Raw genomic sequence first — 18,655 nt, forward strand, 5'->3', positions numbered from 1 at the left:
ATATCAGGAATATCCATGCACGTACACACCCCTTTTGAATGATGGTAAGCCATAGAGCGCTGCATTGCCCCTTGTACAGCAAGATTTCCTCCCTTTTTTATTTTTCTTCTCTAGCTTCAGGGAGGCAAAGGAAGCAGTAGATCAATAGGGTGTCTTGACTGAAGTTGCCTGCAGCACTTCCATTTCTCAGACTGGACACTGATGCTAACTATCAATAGCAATAAGAGGCTGTCTCAGACAGAATTAAGGCTCCTTCTTCTGCATGGCTGTCTGGTGCTTACTGATAAACATCTTGTGCAGGATTGCAACAAATAAACCATTTCAAGTGTGCAAACTAGCCACTGTCATTCTCCCTATTGATACTTGCTCTGGGGTGAAGTGACTGATAGTTATTTTCATACAGCTGATAGATACACAGTAGATAAGCATACAGATGGATAATAGTACAAAGGCATAATACTACGGAGTGTGGAAAGATCATTGATGAAATTCTCTGTGCTCCTATAGAAACCCTGAGACAACAAAATACAAAAATATTGACTTATGTTTAAACTAGTAAGAAAAGCCGCATCTGAATTTAACTATCTGTTAACAGCTGATATTTAGATAATGTTAAAAATATCTTGCCAAGCTGTTTTGTTCAGATGGAGTTATTCATTTTTACTACTCCTCTGGATTCACATGTTTAACCTGGAAATAAGAGCTGGCAAGCTGGATGCAGCGCTGATGTGGCTGGGGAGGTGTTTGGCAGCATTGTGATCACTTGCCATTTGGCCTGAGCTGTCCACTGCACCAGGGGTTGGTAATTCAGGAAAATCTGAGCCTCTTTAGCCTCCTTTCATGAAGGAAAAAAAAAATAATCAATTTCACAACTGATCTGTAGCTCTGTTGTATATTTCTTGTTTTCAGTCTGAATAAGAAGAAAGAATCAGGCTTCCACTCACACGTATGAAATCACCTTTAAAATACCCTGGCCCAACTCTTCTTGTTGGTAAGTCTGTTATAATTCTACTTAGGTCAGATATCCAGTAGAGATGTGCTAATCTACACCAAATGAAGAGCCCACATACAAATGCAGGTTTATTTTTCTTTTAATTTTGCTCTAACTGACTGGGGCGGGGGAAGTGGTTCAGATGCTCTGCTGGAAAATCAACAGAGCTTTATTTCATATTCTCCCTCTGTGGAGCTCTAACCATTTACAGGAGCAAACAATCTGGCTCTGAGGCATCTCCAGCTTTATATGAAGTGGTGCTTTTCAGATTAGAAGGCTGCTTTTCTGAGAGAAAGTTCACTGAACCCTTTTGAGTTTCAGATTATCCTAAAGCAAATGGTTAAATACCATTACATTATTTCATAATCATTTTTATGTTAGATCTGACAAAAGCTGATGGGTTTTATAGGATAATTCTGAAGGTAGTTCTGATGTTGCTGAATTCTTAAACTGAGATGGCTGATGAGAAAATAAACCAGAGCTTTCAAGATTTTGTGAGGAAGGACACAAATTATGAAGACTCCTTAGTATATGTCCATGAGTAGATGTGTAGGCTTTGAAAGAAGTGAAATTAAATGTTACCAGTAGCTTAATATATGGGAAAACAAACAAACAAAAACAGCTACACCATTTGTGGATTAATCACTTACTGATAGACATTTTTTACTTTTTCTCAGTACCATATACTGCAACTGGATTTGCCCACCAGACAAGAGCAGTGTGGGGGTGGAACGGTTAATGTGCACACTGCTCAGAATCACTGCTGTTGTTGTTAATTGTCCTCCTGTACAGAACACGTACATTTTACGCTAATATGCTGATTAGTGAGACAGAGCATGCAGTTTCTAGCGAGGAAGCTGGAATTTCACAAATAGCCTGGCTCTTCATTTTGATTACTTTCTGGCTAGAGAGTTGGAGTCAAACTAATTCATTTTGTAAACATTACTGGTCATTCATGTGCAGTAGTTTGTATGAATCAGTGTAGGATGGTCAGACTGGTACAGCTTCAGAAGTGCAGATGAAACGTACTGTTTCACTGTACACAGTATAATCACTGTACAAAGTAAGAAGGATCATATCTGTAGTCTTTGCTCAGGCTAAATTCCCACCCCCCAGAAATGGGTTTCCTCGAGAAAGGTGAAAGACAAGAGTCCAAACTGCTTGCTGATGAGCAACCCACCCCAGGCACACTAACAGGCAGCTTTCAACAAATATTTATACAGCTCAGGGATATTGCTATAGCCTCAACGTTTCAGCACAAATATTAGGCCACAACCTCAGCTAGTCTAAATTGACATAGTCCTATTGGCTTCAGTGGCATTAAGGTGATTTACAATAGTTGAGGTTCTCACTCCTTTCATGTTTTTCCTCAGTGCCTCTGTCAGTGTGCTCCACATACCTCCTTCAGCTGAGAAGTGGATTAATTTTGAAGTAAAAATCAAAGCTCTTCATCCTATTAAAATTTCTGCTTAGTTTTGAGAGGGGCTTGGCATAAAGAGAAAAGTGTTACAAGGCTGACCGCGAGTTTTCTGGACCACAACAGCATTCAGCAGAGTTGGGGTGCTAAGACAGGAAGCCATTCAAGGAAGTAATTGGCTCTTTTGCTTATATATATATATATGTATATATATTTATATGTGTATAAAACCTGGATGTATATGTATCAATATAAAATCTGGGTTTACTGCTCCCACTGGAGAACTCAGTTTTGCGTGTTACTTTTAATAGCAGTTATGTGGAGATATAAGCACACAGTTGTGTATTATAATATTTGTTTCCCAATGTCACTATGCCAGGATTCCTTAAAAGGATATGGAGTGGTTTTTTTTTTCCAGTTTTTTTTTCAAGACAGGAAACATTAGTAAAGCACATTTTTTTTCCCAATAGTAAGTGACTTCAAGCTGGGGACAGAGAAATGGATTGCACTACATATTGTCTACACAAACACAGGGATTAATTTAAATTATTTCCCTAAATCAAAATAACTACAGTCTTTGGCAGCCTTTGAAGTTTAATTAATGTTTGTTCTTGCTATCAAATGCAAGTTTTGAGACACCGTGCAGGACCACTAAAACAAGATGATTTAAAGCTATTTATATCAAGCAAGCCAAAGCCAAGATGTTTGTTTTCAAGTTATGAAGAAAATGCAACTATTTTAAAGTTGCTAATATTTTGTTTTACAAATTTGAAGTAAAAGTTGCAGAGTTTCTCCCTCTGAGCTGTTGATGTCTCTGGTCTATTCGTAGCCTACACATTAACTACAATTCTGATGATTTCAAAAGTAGACTTGATAGAGAACGGGTCCCCTCCAGCCTCTGTGCTGTCCCAGGTCTGGTTTCCACTCTTAGGGACACAGGAAAGCTAGCTTTTCTCTCATCTTTCCGAATACATTTGGAATTCCTTTCAAATGTCTCTTACCAAACTTGACTAGAAGTACCTATTACTTGGAGACATTTCAATGCCCGTTTTCTGTAGAAGAAAATTAAATCAGGTCATGAGATGCAATAAACCGGACGGAGGATTTCCAGATAAATTTTATTTCTTTCATGGTTAACAGTTTTTGAAGTGTGCTACTGAAATGCTGCGTAAATGTAAAAGCTGCTTTACGTCTGATGGCTGTGGCTGACTAAAGCAGTAGGTAATATTCTCAGAGATATTTAGCTTCTGATAATTCAGCCATAGACAACTTCTTTTTTTTTTTTTTTTTTTTTTTCCTTGAAGGCCATTTTCATACATACAAAAAAAGCTTTGCAGACAAGGTATTTTTTATATCTAAAATTCACAGCATGTCTTGCTGTTAAATTGCCACCTTAGAGGCCTTTTTAAAATTTCATTGAAAATGCATATTAAATCAAAGTGATAGACACATGTAATGTAAAATGTCTGTCAACAATTAGAATCCCATTTGGAAGTTTGTAAAGCATAACAATTTAAAATGAATTTAGATTGAGAAGGAAAGTTTTTACATTAAGAGGAAAAGTTTTAGCCTGCAGTACTGCAATTTTGTACAGAAAAAAAAAAAAAAAGAATCCAATTTTTTTGCCATTTTGTGAGTAAAAGAGAAAGGAACGAACCAGAGATTCTAATGCAGTTAGTTCTCCAGCATGTGTCAGTCAGGCACCTTCTATCCTTCCACAGCGGAGTCCAAATTACATTACTTGATTTGGAAAGATATAATAAATCACTAAATATACAGATAGTAAAGTCCACTGTAAAACTGTTTTCCCCTGTCATTTTCAAGGAACCTATAAATACATTGCAGTTGAGACTTTTGATTACAGTGTGTTATGTATTGAAAAGTGCAGCTGTTTATATTGGGATGGACCGAATCCCTATCTACTAACATCCACGTGGCTTGAAAAAAAATGTGTTACGGAAACTTCACAAAATTTCCTTTGTATTCTTCTCAGCTCTGGAGTATCCTGAAATGGCAGGATCCATGGGCAAACAGGAGCTCAGAGCGCTGAGGTACCTCCAAGCAGCTTGGCCTCAGTCCTTCACCCTGTGTGTGGCTCCATCACCAAGGACTTTTCTGCCTACAGGGAGGCTGGGTTGGCACTCAGTTGGCACTCAGAGGTCAGTGTCTAGTGTGGAAAGAGTGCTGTGTGGGCTATGGAAAGCAGTATCTCACCTGTGTCCTTTCCTGCTTGGTGAGCCAATGTCTCAACTCCTGCAGCATGCTCTTTGCATTTTGGAATAAAAAAAAAATCCTTCAAGGAAGGGAACTGCTCTCTCTCCTACCCTAGAAGAGGGTACATATCCCACATAGAAAGGGTTCGTACACCAGTCAGAAGGTGAAATATAAGTGTAGAAATACTTGACAGGTCTGTGCTGCCTGACCGATAGCCAGATCAATGCGGTCATGTGCCTGAGCTACAGAGCTTGAGCTGTTACCTGGATTTTCCCAAAGCCTGGGGCCCAACAAAAGCTGAGGTTAGGTGAAGTTTTATGACCAGTATTTGCTGAAAACCGTGTAAGCAACTAGAATACAGTTAGTCATGAAGTGAAAGTATTTAAATTATTTTCAAATTCTGTTTATTTATTTTTGATTTTATAGCATGCATGTTTCCAAGCACTGAAATCAGTATGATCCTGGCAATATATGTCAATGCTTCAAGCATAGAACAGTGCATTCTCTGTAGTGATACATAGCTCCTTTAAGCAGATACACTGCCAGATATACTTGTATATAATTCGTCCAGATTAAATTCTGGTTGTTTCTAGACATTCCAGTTATCACTTTGATTGATTTTATGAGAATGGCAGTAAGAAAGCAGAATAAGAAACACGAAACAAATTCTCCAGTTCACTCCTGAAAGGAGAGTCAATCCCATGAGAACTTTCTGTAGTGTGTTCCTCTTTACAACTATTGCAAAAATAACTGTGTTCCATCACAAAAGATGGGTGCAAATTACCAGGAACAGCTTTTCTCTCTGGTTATTTAGTATTCGTGTTTTCTTTTAGTAACCCCGTTGAAGACCCAAGATTACCTGTGAACAGCACAATTAAACAGGTGGTTTAAGAACTACTTCTAAATTGCCAGAGCTGTTTTACAGTGAGTTCTTTCCCAGTCATATGAGTATCAGCAAACAAATTCCTGCAGGCTTTCCTGAATACAGCAACCAGCACCAGCCATGGGATTTTGTTGCTCCAGGCAAAACATCAAATGTAGGCCCCTCACAAGGCACCATCATGAGCACAGGCAAGTGTTAGAAAACATTTTGCAGCCCTAGGCAGCTGCTGCTCTGCGTGGCTGGTGGCGGCAGTGCTGGCCCTGCATGTCAATTTGCCTATATCTCACCCATTAGGCTCACGTCCATCTCCTTTTCTACCTTTGCACTGAGCTTACCTAATTGGTTCTGCTCAGTGTGACTCCCATCGCTGAACACCGTCAGGTCCTGTCCTACCTTAGAGTGATCCATTACAAATGGGGCAAAGAAACAGCGGGTCTGGCAGCCCTGGGGAGCAGCACTGGGTGAAATTGAAATTTGCTATTAGAAATTTCTAGGAGTGAAACAAAGAGTGAATGGCATAGCCTGAACAGAGTGAGTGCAGTGATGTTATTGTATTGTGAGATTACATGTACAGTGTCATAGAGGACAGTGCTGAAGGAGAAGGAGGGAATGAGCCATATTTATCCTTTGTTTAATTCCATTTAATTCAGTACGTTTATAATGCATTTGGCTCTGTTTCCTTTGAAACTGTTGTTCTTAAATATGATAGCTTTGTTTGTGCACTCATTCAGCATAAAAATGGAAGCTGTTTCAACTGCAAAAGCAGACAGGGCAAGTAGACTTCAGAGATAGGGCAAGTGACTTCTAGCCCAAAAATACATGGGAGTGCAGAGGTATGCAACTGTCAGCTAAACACGTTAACGAGACATCCTACTAAGAGGTATATTATTTACATGCTAGTAATTGTCACTGGTGACTTCTCTAGACCTTTTTTTTCTATGAAGCAGTTGTTTACACTCATCTGAAGTTAGTAATGGGCCTGGTCTGGCACACTCACACAAATACAGCTCCTCTCAGAAATCAGTTTGTATAGACTGGGGGCTTAGGCGCATATTTTATTTGCAAACAGATGGAACAGCTTAAGAACTTACCATACCACGCACTATTGCCCCATGCAGATTTCCATCCCTTGCTGGTGGAGTATGTCATGCAAACATTTTTGCTAGCTTTAGAGCAGTGCAGACTAGGAGTGCTCACCCACTGATTGCCTGGTGACAGCTTGGGGACAGCATCATCCTTGTGTGGGGCAGTGACAGATGGTGGTGGGAAATGACTCAACTGATCATCCCAGATTGCCCCTGCCCGAAATGTAGTCATGGAATTGTCTAGGTTGGAATGGACCTTCGTGATCATCGAGTTCTAGACTGAAACACTGCCTGTGCTGCCCTGTCAATGCTCTGTTTCCTGCACTAGGCTGGATCATACCTGTCACGTGTTTAGGATTGGGTGCTTGCCTTGCAAATTTCTGAGGACAAGTGGCTTTTCATGGACTCAGAAATGAGTATATGATCCCTTCTGCAGCTTTACATATGGATGTAGAATAAGCACTGGTATTTGGCTTTCTTCGATGTATTATATCTCCTCATATTCAGGCATGACTCTCCCCTTTTTGCTCTGTTGCAGTATGTGTATGACATAATGTTGGTTGAATTGCTGAACCAGTACAAACTAGTTGTCTTTGCATATATGCTTTTGCACCAATTGCTTTTAAGATGATCTAAAACTGACTGAAGCTTTAAATTCTTATTTGTACAGAACTTCTGGATGCCAGCAGGCTGGAGCAAGCTCAGATTAGCTTCATGACTGCGTAGCCAGCTAGACTTCAGAAGGCTGCATTACTGCATGCAAATAAATGTGAAACCCCTTCTGAGATGGAATTGGAAGCTCAGTGAATGACCGTAACACAGAATATGTAACTCAGAGTGAGATTCAAGAAACAGTTTGTACAGCCATGCCAACAGCCCAACCTTACCATGTAAGGTATGTGAAGGACAGAAATAATTTCCTGAACCCAAATCTGGTTTCTGGATTTGTGAAGAAGAGTCTTTTTGACATCTCTTCTTGAGGATTGCTCTTCCGATTCCAGTGACTTGAGCTTTGCTTAGGGATGGAGAGAGTTCCATCCTCTAGATGTAACTGTATTATCTTGGCTTTATGGAGCAGTGATTATCGCGGCTCTCTCTGAATTGCTGATGGTTCACTACGAGCTGCCCAGCAGCTCAATTCTTGGCTTGTCTCCCTTCTTCCAGCTTTAGATTTAATTTCACTAAAGAGAAAGTCCTGGGTTTACTTTCTGAGGTAGGCAATGGCTGTTGTTGCCACCTGAACATTAAATGATCGCTAATGGCAAGAAAAGAAAACTGCAACAACGTGGCTGGGAGATCAGATTGCTCCCTGAGGAAATGGGCTCCCCATAAGCTCTAGATAATGTGTGCAGGTCTGGGTGAACATATTTACACTCAGAGAGGTTTTACACATTGCCATTGCAGAGCAGTTCTGTTAACAGACTGCCCAAAGTGGATGCAAAAGGCGGATTGTGAGGACGCTGCTTAGTTCAGGCATGGAAAGCAGCACGTTATTCACAAGCATTTACTTTATTACAGCCAGCGGCTGCCAAGCCAGCTCCTCACGTTGATGCAGGGAGTATGACAATTTTCACGTTGTAAACACTATGCATTAATCAGGGCACCTCGATATTATGCAAACAAAATCCATGTACTTACAAATACTTCCACTGTATTTGAATCAAACATAACGCCATGAAAATGAATGGAGTTGTCAGGCTCGTTTCATCTGTCGAGAAATTTGGGACTGTGCAGGCAACAGTTCCCCTGAGGTCTGAGACATATTTATCCTGTAATCACCACAGATTCCCCAAATTAAAATGAAACTTTAAAATGTAAATAAAAATGCACACTCGGTAAATCTAATTTGACAGCAGAAATCTGTTTGTGACAACAACAACAGGTCTTCCTTTATCAGATGATTACCTTGTAGAAAATCATCTGTATGCAGCTAGACAATTGCCATATGAAATGTTGGCCTTCATTTGTATTGTGACAAACTGCAGAACTTTTTGCATACTTTTTGTTTCAAAGGTAAGTAAATCCTGAGGGAACTTTTTTCAAGAGGGGACTTTTTTTCCTTAAATATCCTGGAAGATTCTTCCCTCAGTCCTATTCCTTCATTTGCTTTTGAGTGGCTCCCACCTCTGTACTTTATACTGTCTCAGATAGTGCTCTGATTGAAGAAATGATGGCTGTGATGATTTTAAGTTCCACGCTAGGACTGCTGCGAATAAACCCAGGTGCAGAGCAACTGTGACTGGGAAGTTTTCCTACCGTATAAATGCACTTTTTGTAAAGCAAGATGTTAGGAGGAAATCCAGTCTGATAGCTCGTTGTATCTCATCGTCCGATATCGGATGGATTTGTCATGACTTTTCTTTTGACATGGATATATTTCTGTGTCTTTTTTTTTCCCCACTGTTCTACCCAGAAATGTTTCTGCAATGAGAGACACCACACTGTGCCTTTGGAAGAAATCTTTGCAGCCCAGAATGGTTTTTAAACATTTTTGTCTAAGGCTGAAGAAATCCGCATCACCTCACTTCTAAACTTCTGCTTTTGCAGGGGGGTACATTCTGCCTTTATGTGGCTGTGACACACTGGGATAGGGACAAAAATTAAACAGGGATGTAAAGGAATGTAGCGTGAAGAAAAAGAGTTCCTCTGTGGGATCAAATCAAATCCTTCATTTTTCATCCTTTATGGAACTAATAGACTTGTTCTGTCTGCCCTTTGATGGCCGCTTTGTAAGAAATCAGTGGGGAAAATTTCGGGCCAAAGCAGCCTACCTGGAATCCCCACTGATGTTTTCATTAGTCTGAGAAAAGGTACACAAAGGTTAGCGTGATGCCTTGGGATCGATAACAGTATTGAAACCAAGGAATTTTGTCAAGTGTACGCTACGTAATTAGAACAAACCAAGCCTGTTTCTAACATGGAGACTAAGACATTCTGCTACCAAAAAGAAAGAAAGAAAGAAAGAAACCAAAAAGGAAATAATGACAGGTTTCAGGATGCGAGAGTATTTCCAATTACTGGCACTCTCTGGGTTCTCTGTGCAGCCACATAAAACGGCATGGAAGTCTTTAGCAGTGTGCTGTACTCATCTTTCTGTAGGTCTTCTCTGCCCCGCGGGCTGGGCTGGACAAACACAGAAGTCGCCTACAGCCGGAGCGGGATGCTGCTGGCAGAGGAATGCGGCCATCCAGGTATTGCCCTCGGTTTGCAGCCACCCTGCCCGAGTATAAGGACTTTCCACCCAGCTCGTTTGCCTCGTGATTTATGTCTAAATTGACAGAGTCCTTCGGAGGCATTCGTGTTAAATTTGAAACAAACATATTTAATGCTTCTGTTGTAATAAAACAGCTCAAAGAGCAGATTAAAAAGATATGCACAGAGGGCTCCGATTGATTGAGGGATTGATTTTACTACTTTTCCCGTAGGTGGGTAGTGATGGCCGTAAATCTCTCGGTAATCATTTCAGAAGCACCTTCATCAATAAACTCGGAAGGGACAGCGAGGTGTAAAAATGTGCCGGCCATCGGGTCAGACAAAGGCAGCAAACGTGCAAAGAGAGAACGGAATTAAACAATCCCACCTTGGCCGCCTATGGCATTAGTCACGTCCGCCTTTATCTCGGGGGCGGGGGAGTTCCCCATCGCTGCGATTCTGTGAGATTTGGGGCAGACAGAGGGGGAGGCTCTGTCCCTCCTTTTTTTTTTTTTTTTTTCTTTCTTTCTTTCCTTTTCCCCCTTTAGTTCAACCCGAACTGCTTACGATTCCATTATGCGGCTAAAAGCTCGTGTTTGTGTGCAATGATCAATTATTAGTTGTCACTAATAATGGAGAAGGATTCTATGCTGGCTCTCCCCCTCTCCCCCTATTTCTGTTTCCCTGAGGAGTTACCATTAGGAGATAACAATAACACCAAGGTGAGAGGTGGGCAGGAGCCGAGCCGCCGTTCCCTCGCCGGGCAGCGGTACCGCAGTGCTGCCCGGGCAGCGCCCCGGGACGGCCTCAAACTTCGTGGTGCGTCGGAGCACGGAGTTCCCGGCTGAGGGCAGCATCTGGGAGCCCCTAATTACACACGCTGCTCAAATAGATGTAACCTGGTGTAGCTGAAAAGCGGCTTGCTTTAGGGGCCAACTGCAGCGAAATTTGAAGCTCTTACGCAGTGTATTTTTTTTTCCTTTTAGTTTAAAAAGAGAGCAGAAAGAACGGAGAGGAGGAGGAAAAAGGCAAAGGAGGGAAGAAAGGGACAAGTGGTGCTGCGGAGGAGCAGGTATCGCAGCACGGAGCGGGGCCGGGCTGCTGTGTGCCCCGGGCTGCGGGCGGAGGTGTGCGGCAAAGGGAGAGCGGTGGCACCGCGCCCGGCTCGGGGTAACCGCGTGTCACCGCTGGGTGCGGACTGCGGAGCTTTTAACCCCCGAGTGCGGAGGGTGTCGGGGCTGAGCGCAAACCTTAATAACAATAAGCCAGGCTGGTGCATTGCATCTCATTGAAAGCGTCTCTCGGCAGAATGAACTGCAAATTATCCCCTGTTTGCCATCTCCCTTCAGTGCTCATCTCAATGAACTGGAGATCGATCCCCTCCGCGGGTGCCTTCCAGCCGGGCTGATTTGCATCGAAGCGCATTAGCAAACCTCTCACCTCCATTAAAAAGAATAATCCGAGGTAAAAAAAAAAAAAAAGAAAAAGAAAAAGAAAGAAAAAAATCCCCAAGGTGTGGCGGGGAGGGAAAAGCTCCGTCACTGTCACGGGGCTGCGAGAGGGAGCGGGCATTGCGCGTGTGAACTCTCACAACTTCTGCGGGAGACAATGACACGTAATTGATGTATCGCTATCACCAACAATAAGCACCGATCTCTCCCCGGCCCCGGCAGTGCTCTCTGCCCCCCGCCTCTCCCCACCCCTCCCGGCCCCCAGCGAAGGAGAGGAAAACAAACAATAAATAATCGAGCGGCCCTACGCTAAATGCCAAGTGCCGCTTTTTGCGTTAGCGAGGGAGCAGAGAAACGAAAAAGAAAAAAAAAAAGTTACAAAACTTAATTTCTCCGGGTTAATTTCTTATTCTTTTTCTTTAAACCTGTGTTTTTTCTCCTTGTAGTTGCCTTTTAATTACCAGCCCGGCCGGCTTCTCCCTGCCACGAAGCGAAGGTATTGGGGGAATTTGTCTTAAGTTTAATCGACAAATGCGTAATGGCATTCTAAGGGGGAATCACTCGGGGAGAGCGGCCGATGGGGACTCGCGGGAGGCGGCGGCGGACGGGAGCAGCCCGGGGTGCGGCCACGGCCGCGCAGGGAGAGCCGCGGGGGCATTCCGCGTGCGGACGGTACGCGGTGCGGGGCGGCTGTGGACGGCGGGGTCGGGGTTGCGCCCCGGCTGAGGGTGAGGAGGGGGCAGCGTGCGCCGGGCGTATCCATCTCTGCCCAAACACCTCTTGAAATATTCAGCGAAAAATAATGTCACGTGCAGTACCACCTATAGCAGGGTTATTATCTTCATCCTTCACCATCACCCCCGCTGATGGCTTCGTTTGTCTTTTTCTCAAACTCCGCCGTTCCGAGCGCTGCGGGCGGAGGGGGCTCTCCCCGCGCGCAAACGGGCAGCGGCGGCCGCTCCGCAGCGCCGAGGCAGTACCGGGCGGCACCGGGGGGGCTTCGTCCGTCCGTCTGCGTTTGTTTGTTTGCTTTTGCGGCCGGTGGGCTTTTTCCCCCTTCGAGGTAAACGTTTTGCGGTCTCTTTCGTTTAATAATGAGAAGGAAACGCGAGCGAGCCGCTTCCTCGAATGGGAACATCGCCGCTCTCTCCCTTTTCCTCCCGCTCGCTCTCCAGGTTTGCCGGCTCATTTGAAATTGAAATGAGTTGTGGCTGCTCAGCCTCCCCCTTTAACGGAGTTTGTTAATATTAATACGGGAAAAGGAGTCGTTTCCACGGCAGAGTAAATAATTCGGCGGGGTGGGAGGGGGAGCGCCGGCGGCGCGGTGCGGGACGGAGCGGTGCGGGACGGAGCTGCCGGGCGCCGCGCCCCCCGGGCCCGTTCCTTCGGGGCGCGGAGGAGGCGGCGGGGCAGGGCGGTGCGGGAGCAGCCGGGGCGCTGGGGACGGAGAGACGCGGAACGCGGCGTCGGCCGCGGCCTCTTTGCAACTCTACTTTTTTTTTTCCAGCCCGTGACGTTTGTTTGTAAGAGGTTCCTCCTCGGGCAGTAACACCCGCGAGCCAAACTTTGGCGCGTTAAGCATCTCACGCCGGGCGCACCGCCGCGACCGGTCCCGGAGCCGAAGGGCCGCGGGGAGCGGCCCGGGGGCCCTCCGGCGGCGGGACGGGCTCGGCTCCGCCCGGCAGCGCACGGCCGCGGAGCCGCCGCGGGACCCGGCTCGGTTTGGCGGCTCCGCCGCGCGCCCGCGGAGGCTCCGCGCGGCCCGGCGCGGGCAGGCAGCCGCGCATCGCTCCCGCGTCCCACAAGGAAACAAAAGTCGGGAGAGCTGCCGCCGGGAGGGGGAGCAGAGGCGCCCGCGGCAACGCCCCCTCGCCCCGCTCCGGGAGTGGCGGGGGAAGGCCGGGGGGGAGCGGAGCCGCGGAGCCGAGCCGCCCGCCCCCCGCCCGGCGCCGCGGGCCCCGCCGCCCGCCCCGACCTTCCCCGGGCGCCGGCGGCGGAGTGACTTCGGGCGCGACCAACCGGCGCGGAGCGGGGCCGGGGGCGGGGCGGCCGGCCGGTCCGCCCGCTGCTCCCAGCGGTCCCTAATTGTCCTGGGAATGTGTGAGGTAAAAGCCAAACCCTTCCTATTTTCAGCACCCCTTGGGCCCGTGATATATGGACAGGGAAGCGGGGGTGGGGAGGAGGCGAGAACGGAGCTTTATTTGCAAATGCGGGGCAAAGCAGAAGGGGGGGGGGGGTGGGGGAAGTCAAGCGAAGGGGGGGGAAAGGAAAAAGGGAAAAAAAAAAAAAAAGCACCCGAAACTTTTGGCGGCGCGGTACGGGGCAGCGGCACTGCGCACAGCGGCTGCGGGGCTCCCCCGGGCGCTGCCGCCCCCCTGCCCTGTCCCCGCCGGTCCGGGCTGGGGGGGTTCCGGGACCCTCCTCCCTCCCCCCGAAAAAAGAAGCGCAGAGCGGAGGGCGGGCGGGAGCGCGGGGCGCCCGTCGGGGCTGCGGGGAGAGGCGCGGGGAGCCGCATTCCTATAGTAACCGGGATGGCGCGGCGCGGCCCCAGCTGGTTGCTAAGAGGGTTAAACTGTATCCAAACAGCTTTGGGGAAATCCAGCCCCTTCTCCCGCCGCATGGATCGACTCATTGGGTGGGAGCGGCGGAGAGACAAGGGTCTCCAGCAAATCAGCGCCTAATTGATTAAGGCGAGCTGGTTTGAATAGAGCTGGCCATGTGCCAATCGCCTTTCAAAGAGCCCCTCTATGATTAATCGCAATGCATTATTGATAATCATAATTATAGCAGGACACATGCGCGGTGCGCGGAGGACCGGGGAGGCTGGGGGGGGGAGGCTCGATTTCCGTAATTTTGAGAAGATTTTTTTTTAGTAATTTTTTATTCTGCCCCAGCTGATGTTTGAGCCAGCATGTCGCGGAGGAAGCAGGCGAAGCCTCAGCATTTCCAATCCGACCCCGATCTGGCCTCGTTATCCCAGCGAAATGGTGAGTGCCTCCGCTCTCCCTCGCACGCATTTCCACACAAACGCACAAAACAGCCGCTTACCTTGCGGAGCGGGACCGCCGCTCTCCGGGAGTTACGGCCGGGGGGGGTTCTTTTCCCTTTTTGCTCCCGAGTTGTCGGCTTTGATTTTATTCTCTTTTTTTTTTCAACTCGGCGTTCGCTTTCGCGTGGTTCTTAACGAACCCCCGAACTCTTTCCGCGTTCCCCGCCGCTTTCCCTCCGCCCTCCCCCCGCGGGGCGGGCTGCCCTCCCGAGCCCGCAGGGGACGGACCCGCGCCCCGCGGAGCGGCGGCACAAAGCGGGGCTGCGGCGGGGCCCCCGAGCCCGCACCCGCGCCGCGGATGCCCCGGCCCGGCCACCCACACCGCCCCGCCGCCGGAAAGCTCCCCCCGGGCGCCCGCTTCGCGCCCCCCCCGCCCCGACCCCCGCGCTCCGGCTCCGAGCGCTTCCCGCAGGCGGAAAAGTTGCCGCCGGGCCGGGGGGGATCGCCCCGCGCCGGGAGCTGCCCCGAGCCGCCAGCCTGAAGCTCCGGGAGCGCGGAGATCCGCTCGCTCTCCCCCTCCGGTTGTTTTTTGATTTTTCTTCGCCTCCCCTCTCCGAGTCGGTGAGCGAGGAATAAACAGCGGCTTTGTGTCCGCCAGGATTTGGAGAGGCACCGTGTGAAATCTCCCTTTTTTTTTTTTCCTTTTTTTTTTTTTTTCCCTCCTCCCCCTCGTCCCTCCCCCTCCCGGTGAGGGGCTTTCGGAGGAGTTCGCCTCGGGGCCGTGCCCTGTCCGTACCTGCGCCAGGCCGCGGGGCGACAAGTGGCCGCCGGGAGCCGGGCGCGGGGGTCGGGGCAGGTACCCAGCGGCCATGCGGCGGGCGAGCGCCGGGGCGGAGGGAGCCGGGGGCCAGAAGCGCTTCGGGCGGGCAGGTAAGGGAGGAACGGGGCGCGGCGGTGCCGCTTCCCCGCCCGGTCCCGTCGGGAGGAAACACCTCGGGCTCCCCCGGCGACTTCCCCAGGAAGCGGCGGCGCGGGCCCTCCGCTCCCGGGGCCGGCTGTGGGCGCCCGGCGCTGCTGCTGCTTCTGCCGCCGCCCGGCCCGGCCCCCGCCGCACCCCGGGAGCGGGAACAGAGCGCTGCCCGCGGCTGCCGCACGCAGAGTGCGAGGAGGGTCCCACCGCCGCGCGGGGGGTCGGGTCGGAAAGTTTGCGGGACGCCGTCCCGTCCGCGTGAGCGCTCCCCGAAGCCCGGGCCCGACGCGTCGGAAAGCAGCGAACGCGGGGACGTTCGCTTCTTGCAGCTCTGCCGAAACGTTTCTTAAAAAGTCATTCGGTTCCTGGGAGGCGACTTCTGGGCTTTGGCCGAGTTCTGTGCGCTCTGAGAGCGTTCGGGTTTTGCCATTCGCTCGGCTTCGTCCCCTTTCTCATCTCAGCAAACCTATTTATTTTTCTTCCGATGTTATTCCTACTTCCTCTTGAAGTTTCGAGCGGGAGTTGGGGAAGCGTCGAGTTTTTGTTTGTCTTTCCTCGGCCTCCCGGGAAAGAGTTTGGAACTTCTCAAAGTGAGCGGGGAAGGGGAACGCTGAGATGGAAAATATCTTCCTGGGAAAGCGGAGAGGGATTTTTCCACATCTTCACTTTGTTTAATTGCCTCTCCTGACGTCGCTCTCCGTTTTGTTGCTACAAGACGGAGCGGAGCCAAACGCTCCCACCCATCGTTTTAAAAAGTAGCCATTTTCCCCCGCTTTTAGCTTTCGGATCTGATTTTGTGCGTCGTTTTCCAAAGCGAGACCCTGCGAGCGTGAGACGGCCGTGCCAGCCGAGCGGCCCTCCGCCTGTTGCTGAGCGATGTACGTGCGCCGAGTTGGGCTTTGCCCGAAGCGGTGGCGCGGAAGCGGAGCTGCGTGCGGTGCGCGTGGCTATCGGAAGTTAAATAAGTAAACGACAAAGCTCCCGTTTAAGGACTGCGGCCGATAGCCTGGGAAGAAGCGTGCTTTACTCTCCCGTCTCTCGGAGCTTTCCCCCCTCCCGGCCGCAGCGGCGGGCTCGCCTCACGGCTGTCGGCGTGCCCGGGCGCTGCGCTCTCAGCGGGCTGCCCGCGGGCCGCTGCCCCCGGAGCGGGATTTGCGGTAATCCCGGCACGGCGCGGCCCCGCGGCAGCCGCCCCCGAGCGGGGCAGGGCAGGGCAGGGCAGGGCGCGCTGCGGAGGGGCGGCTGTGCGTTGCGTGCCTCGCAATCGCAGAGCGAAAACTCGGGATTCCGAGCGCTCCGTTCTTTTCCTTTCGTACCGCGACTTCAGATTGGCTCGTTCTTCTACATCTTGCGCGGCGCTCGGGCGAACGTAGCGGCGCGCGTCCTTGAGGCGCTCGCAGTGAGCGCAGCTGGGAACGGGCAGAGTGGCCCCGCGAGCACTCCTTGCACCTGATTGAGTTCTGCTTTGTTCGAGTTGCTGTTGCAGCTCCGTGCCTAAAGATCGATAGCAAAAAGTTCAGCGGGCTGCAGCAGCGTGTATTTATTTTCCTACCGGTCCCTTTTGTTACAGTTCAAAGCTCGCGGAGTTCACCCTTACAGGCAGATCCGTGCTTAAAATGTATTTCTGGTGCGATCGGTGGAGAAGTAAATTTACCCTTCGCCTTCACCCCGCGAATGTGCACTTTTAATAAAGTTCACGTTGGATTAAGTGGAACGGGTATCAGATTAATAGTAGAAATTACTTGCAGCATAAATTGTGTTCAACAAGTAACTAATTACTGGTAGGAAGTGGGCAGGAGGCTGTGGGATTATTTCCTTTTGTTAATAACCCCGGCTACTTCCATGAGCTTTCAGAATTGTCTCGGAGCTGCTCGGAATTGTGCTGCTAATTGTAGGAGAGCGTTCTTGGAGCACAGTTTCCCAGGGCACAAGTTATGTCAGAGAAAGAAGGCAGCCAGGCTTTCGGGGTAGAAAAATCTTTGCTGCCCTTCCATAAAAAGGCTTGTCAGAACCGCTGGCTTTTCATGTCGGTAATGGATTTTGGTAAATTCCTGCTACAGCTTTATGATCACCCGCGTAATTGTTACTGGGCCCATGAAATGAGAGAAATTATGATGGCTTTCTTTAGTGCGATCTGAAGGGCAGGGTGCTCAGGAGAAATAATGGCTCAGTTGGGCTGCTTTTAGTTAGTTACGTAACGAGGCCTTTTGGTGAGATAACCGCAGCGTATCGCCTCACAACTGCACGGATGTGTTTTCCAAAGGTGAGCCCAGAGCGCAGAGGGCCCTTTGAAATATCACTTATGCAGATGCAATTCAGAAATAATTACCAAAACCCATATGGTGGGAGTCTCCTGAACCCACTGTTAGCTCCGACCCATTTGGTGTGCCTTTCCCCTGCATAACCCGCAGCTTTGTCTCGCTGCAAAATATTTACGTTTTACTTTGTACCTTATTTATCTTTTAGATGCTAAGTAGCATCTGGCTCTCCAAGGACAAGCCCTGCTGTATATTTAGCTGTACCAGCTCCCATTGCATAACTCGCTTTTAACCATATTCACGCTTTAATTGTGGAAACACGAATCCTTCTTGAAATGACCTGAGGTGCCTCTCAGAAAACGCAGTTGTGCTCCTTGAAACCGTGTGCAGAAAGGGCACCCCTGGCTGAATGCCCACCGGAGGGGCTTCGCTGGGCGCCTGAGCTACGCGTTAAGGTGCGTCGCACCTACGTGCTTCACAGCGTGGAAGAAATGAAAGTTGAAATGCAGGAGCGAAATTTCTGCTTCGGGTCTGCGCGGCTGCTGCTAGAAAAACCCCTAAGTGTTCAGCTGTTTTAACCTTTGCTAGCCTCCTTCCATCCAAAGGTGACAGGGTTCAGATCACAATATGTACTTCAATATCTTGCCAGTGACCCCCGAATTGAGTCTTACTGGTTGCTTAGCAGGAAGTTAGTAGTTTATTTTAGCTTCACCTTATCAGCTTTGCTTCTTTTGCTAACCCTATTCCCCTGTCACCCCTCAGATGCCAGACCCCCGAAGAGGAGATTGACAGGTAGTTCCCATAGCTCCGTTTTACCCTCCAAACAACAGGGATTTCGTTTCTTGTCCCTTTGCCAATGTTTATGTAAGCCAAAGTTTAGATATAGCCTTAAGGAGCCTTTCTTTTACGTGTCACTGGAACAGTGAAACTGCGCTGAACTTTTTGAAGAAACTGTTGCAACTGGAACCCCATCTAGTGTTCGTTTTGCTCCATCCGTAAGGAAGACATTTTTTAATTGTGCTCATTAGGATGGATTTGTTCTGAGCTTCAAGATGACTGGAGATTATTATGTTTTTTGATGGCAGGTTAGAAAACCTTTGAGGAAATTTTCTTTTGGTGTGCAGGAGAATTGCAGTGCCAGTAGCCAGACGCAAAAGTGCCGGAGCAGAGTTAAATGCGAGCACAGATACCTGCCTTACATCGTG

The 18,655-nt window shown here is 48.8% G+C and overlaps 1 protein-coding gene across 5 annotated transcripts in view; it reads left to right on the forward strand.

Annotated features, from left to right (window-relative positions):
- Positions 1-13,215: 13,215 nt before the first annotated feature.
- Positions 13,216-18,655, forward strand: part of SALL1 (spalt like transcription factor 1) — a 15,209-nt gene continuing 9,769 nt past the window's right edge. Inside the window, exons 1-2 of one of the 5 annotated variants that reach the window (XM_025154146.3) lie at positions 13,216-13,338; positions 14,128-14,220. In XM_025154146.3, the coding sequence (XP_025009914.2) occupies positions 14,145-14,220 (76 nt within the window). In that variant the 5' untranslated portion in view covers positions 13,216-13,338; positions 14,128-14,144. Of the gene's footprint in view, positions 15,153-18,655 lie in introns of all 5 variants that reach the window. The other 4 variants (XM_046899380.1, XM_040707004.2, NM_204707.2 and 1 more) reach the window with 4 other exon arrangements.

Source organism: Gallus gallus, chromosome 11 (genome assembly GCF_016699485.2).
Source record: "Gallus gallus isolate bGalGal1 chromosome 11, bGalGal1.mat.broiler.GRCg7b, whole genome shotgun sequence".
Lineage (NCBI taxonomy): Eukaryota > Metazoa > Chordata > Aves > Galliformes > Phasianidae > Gallus > Gallus gallus.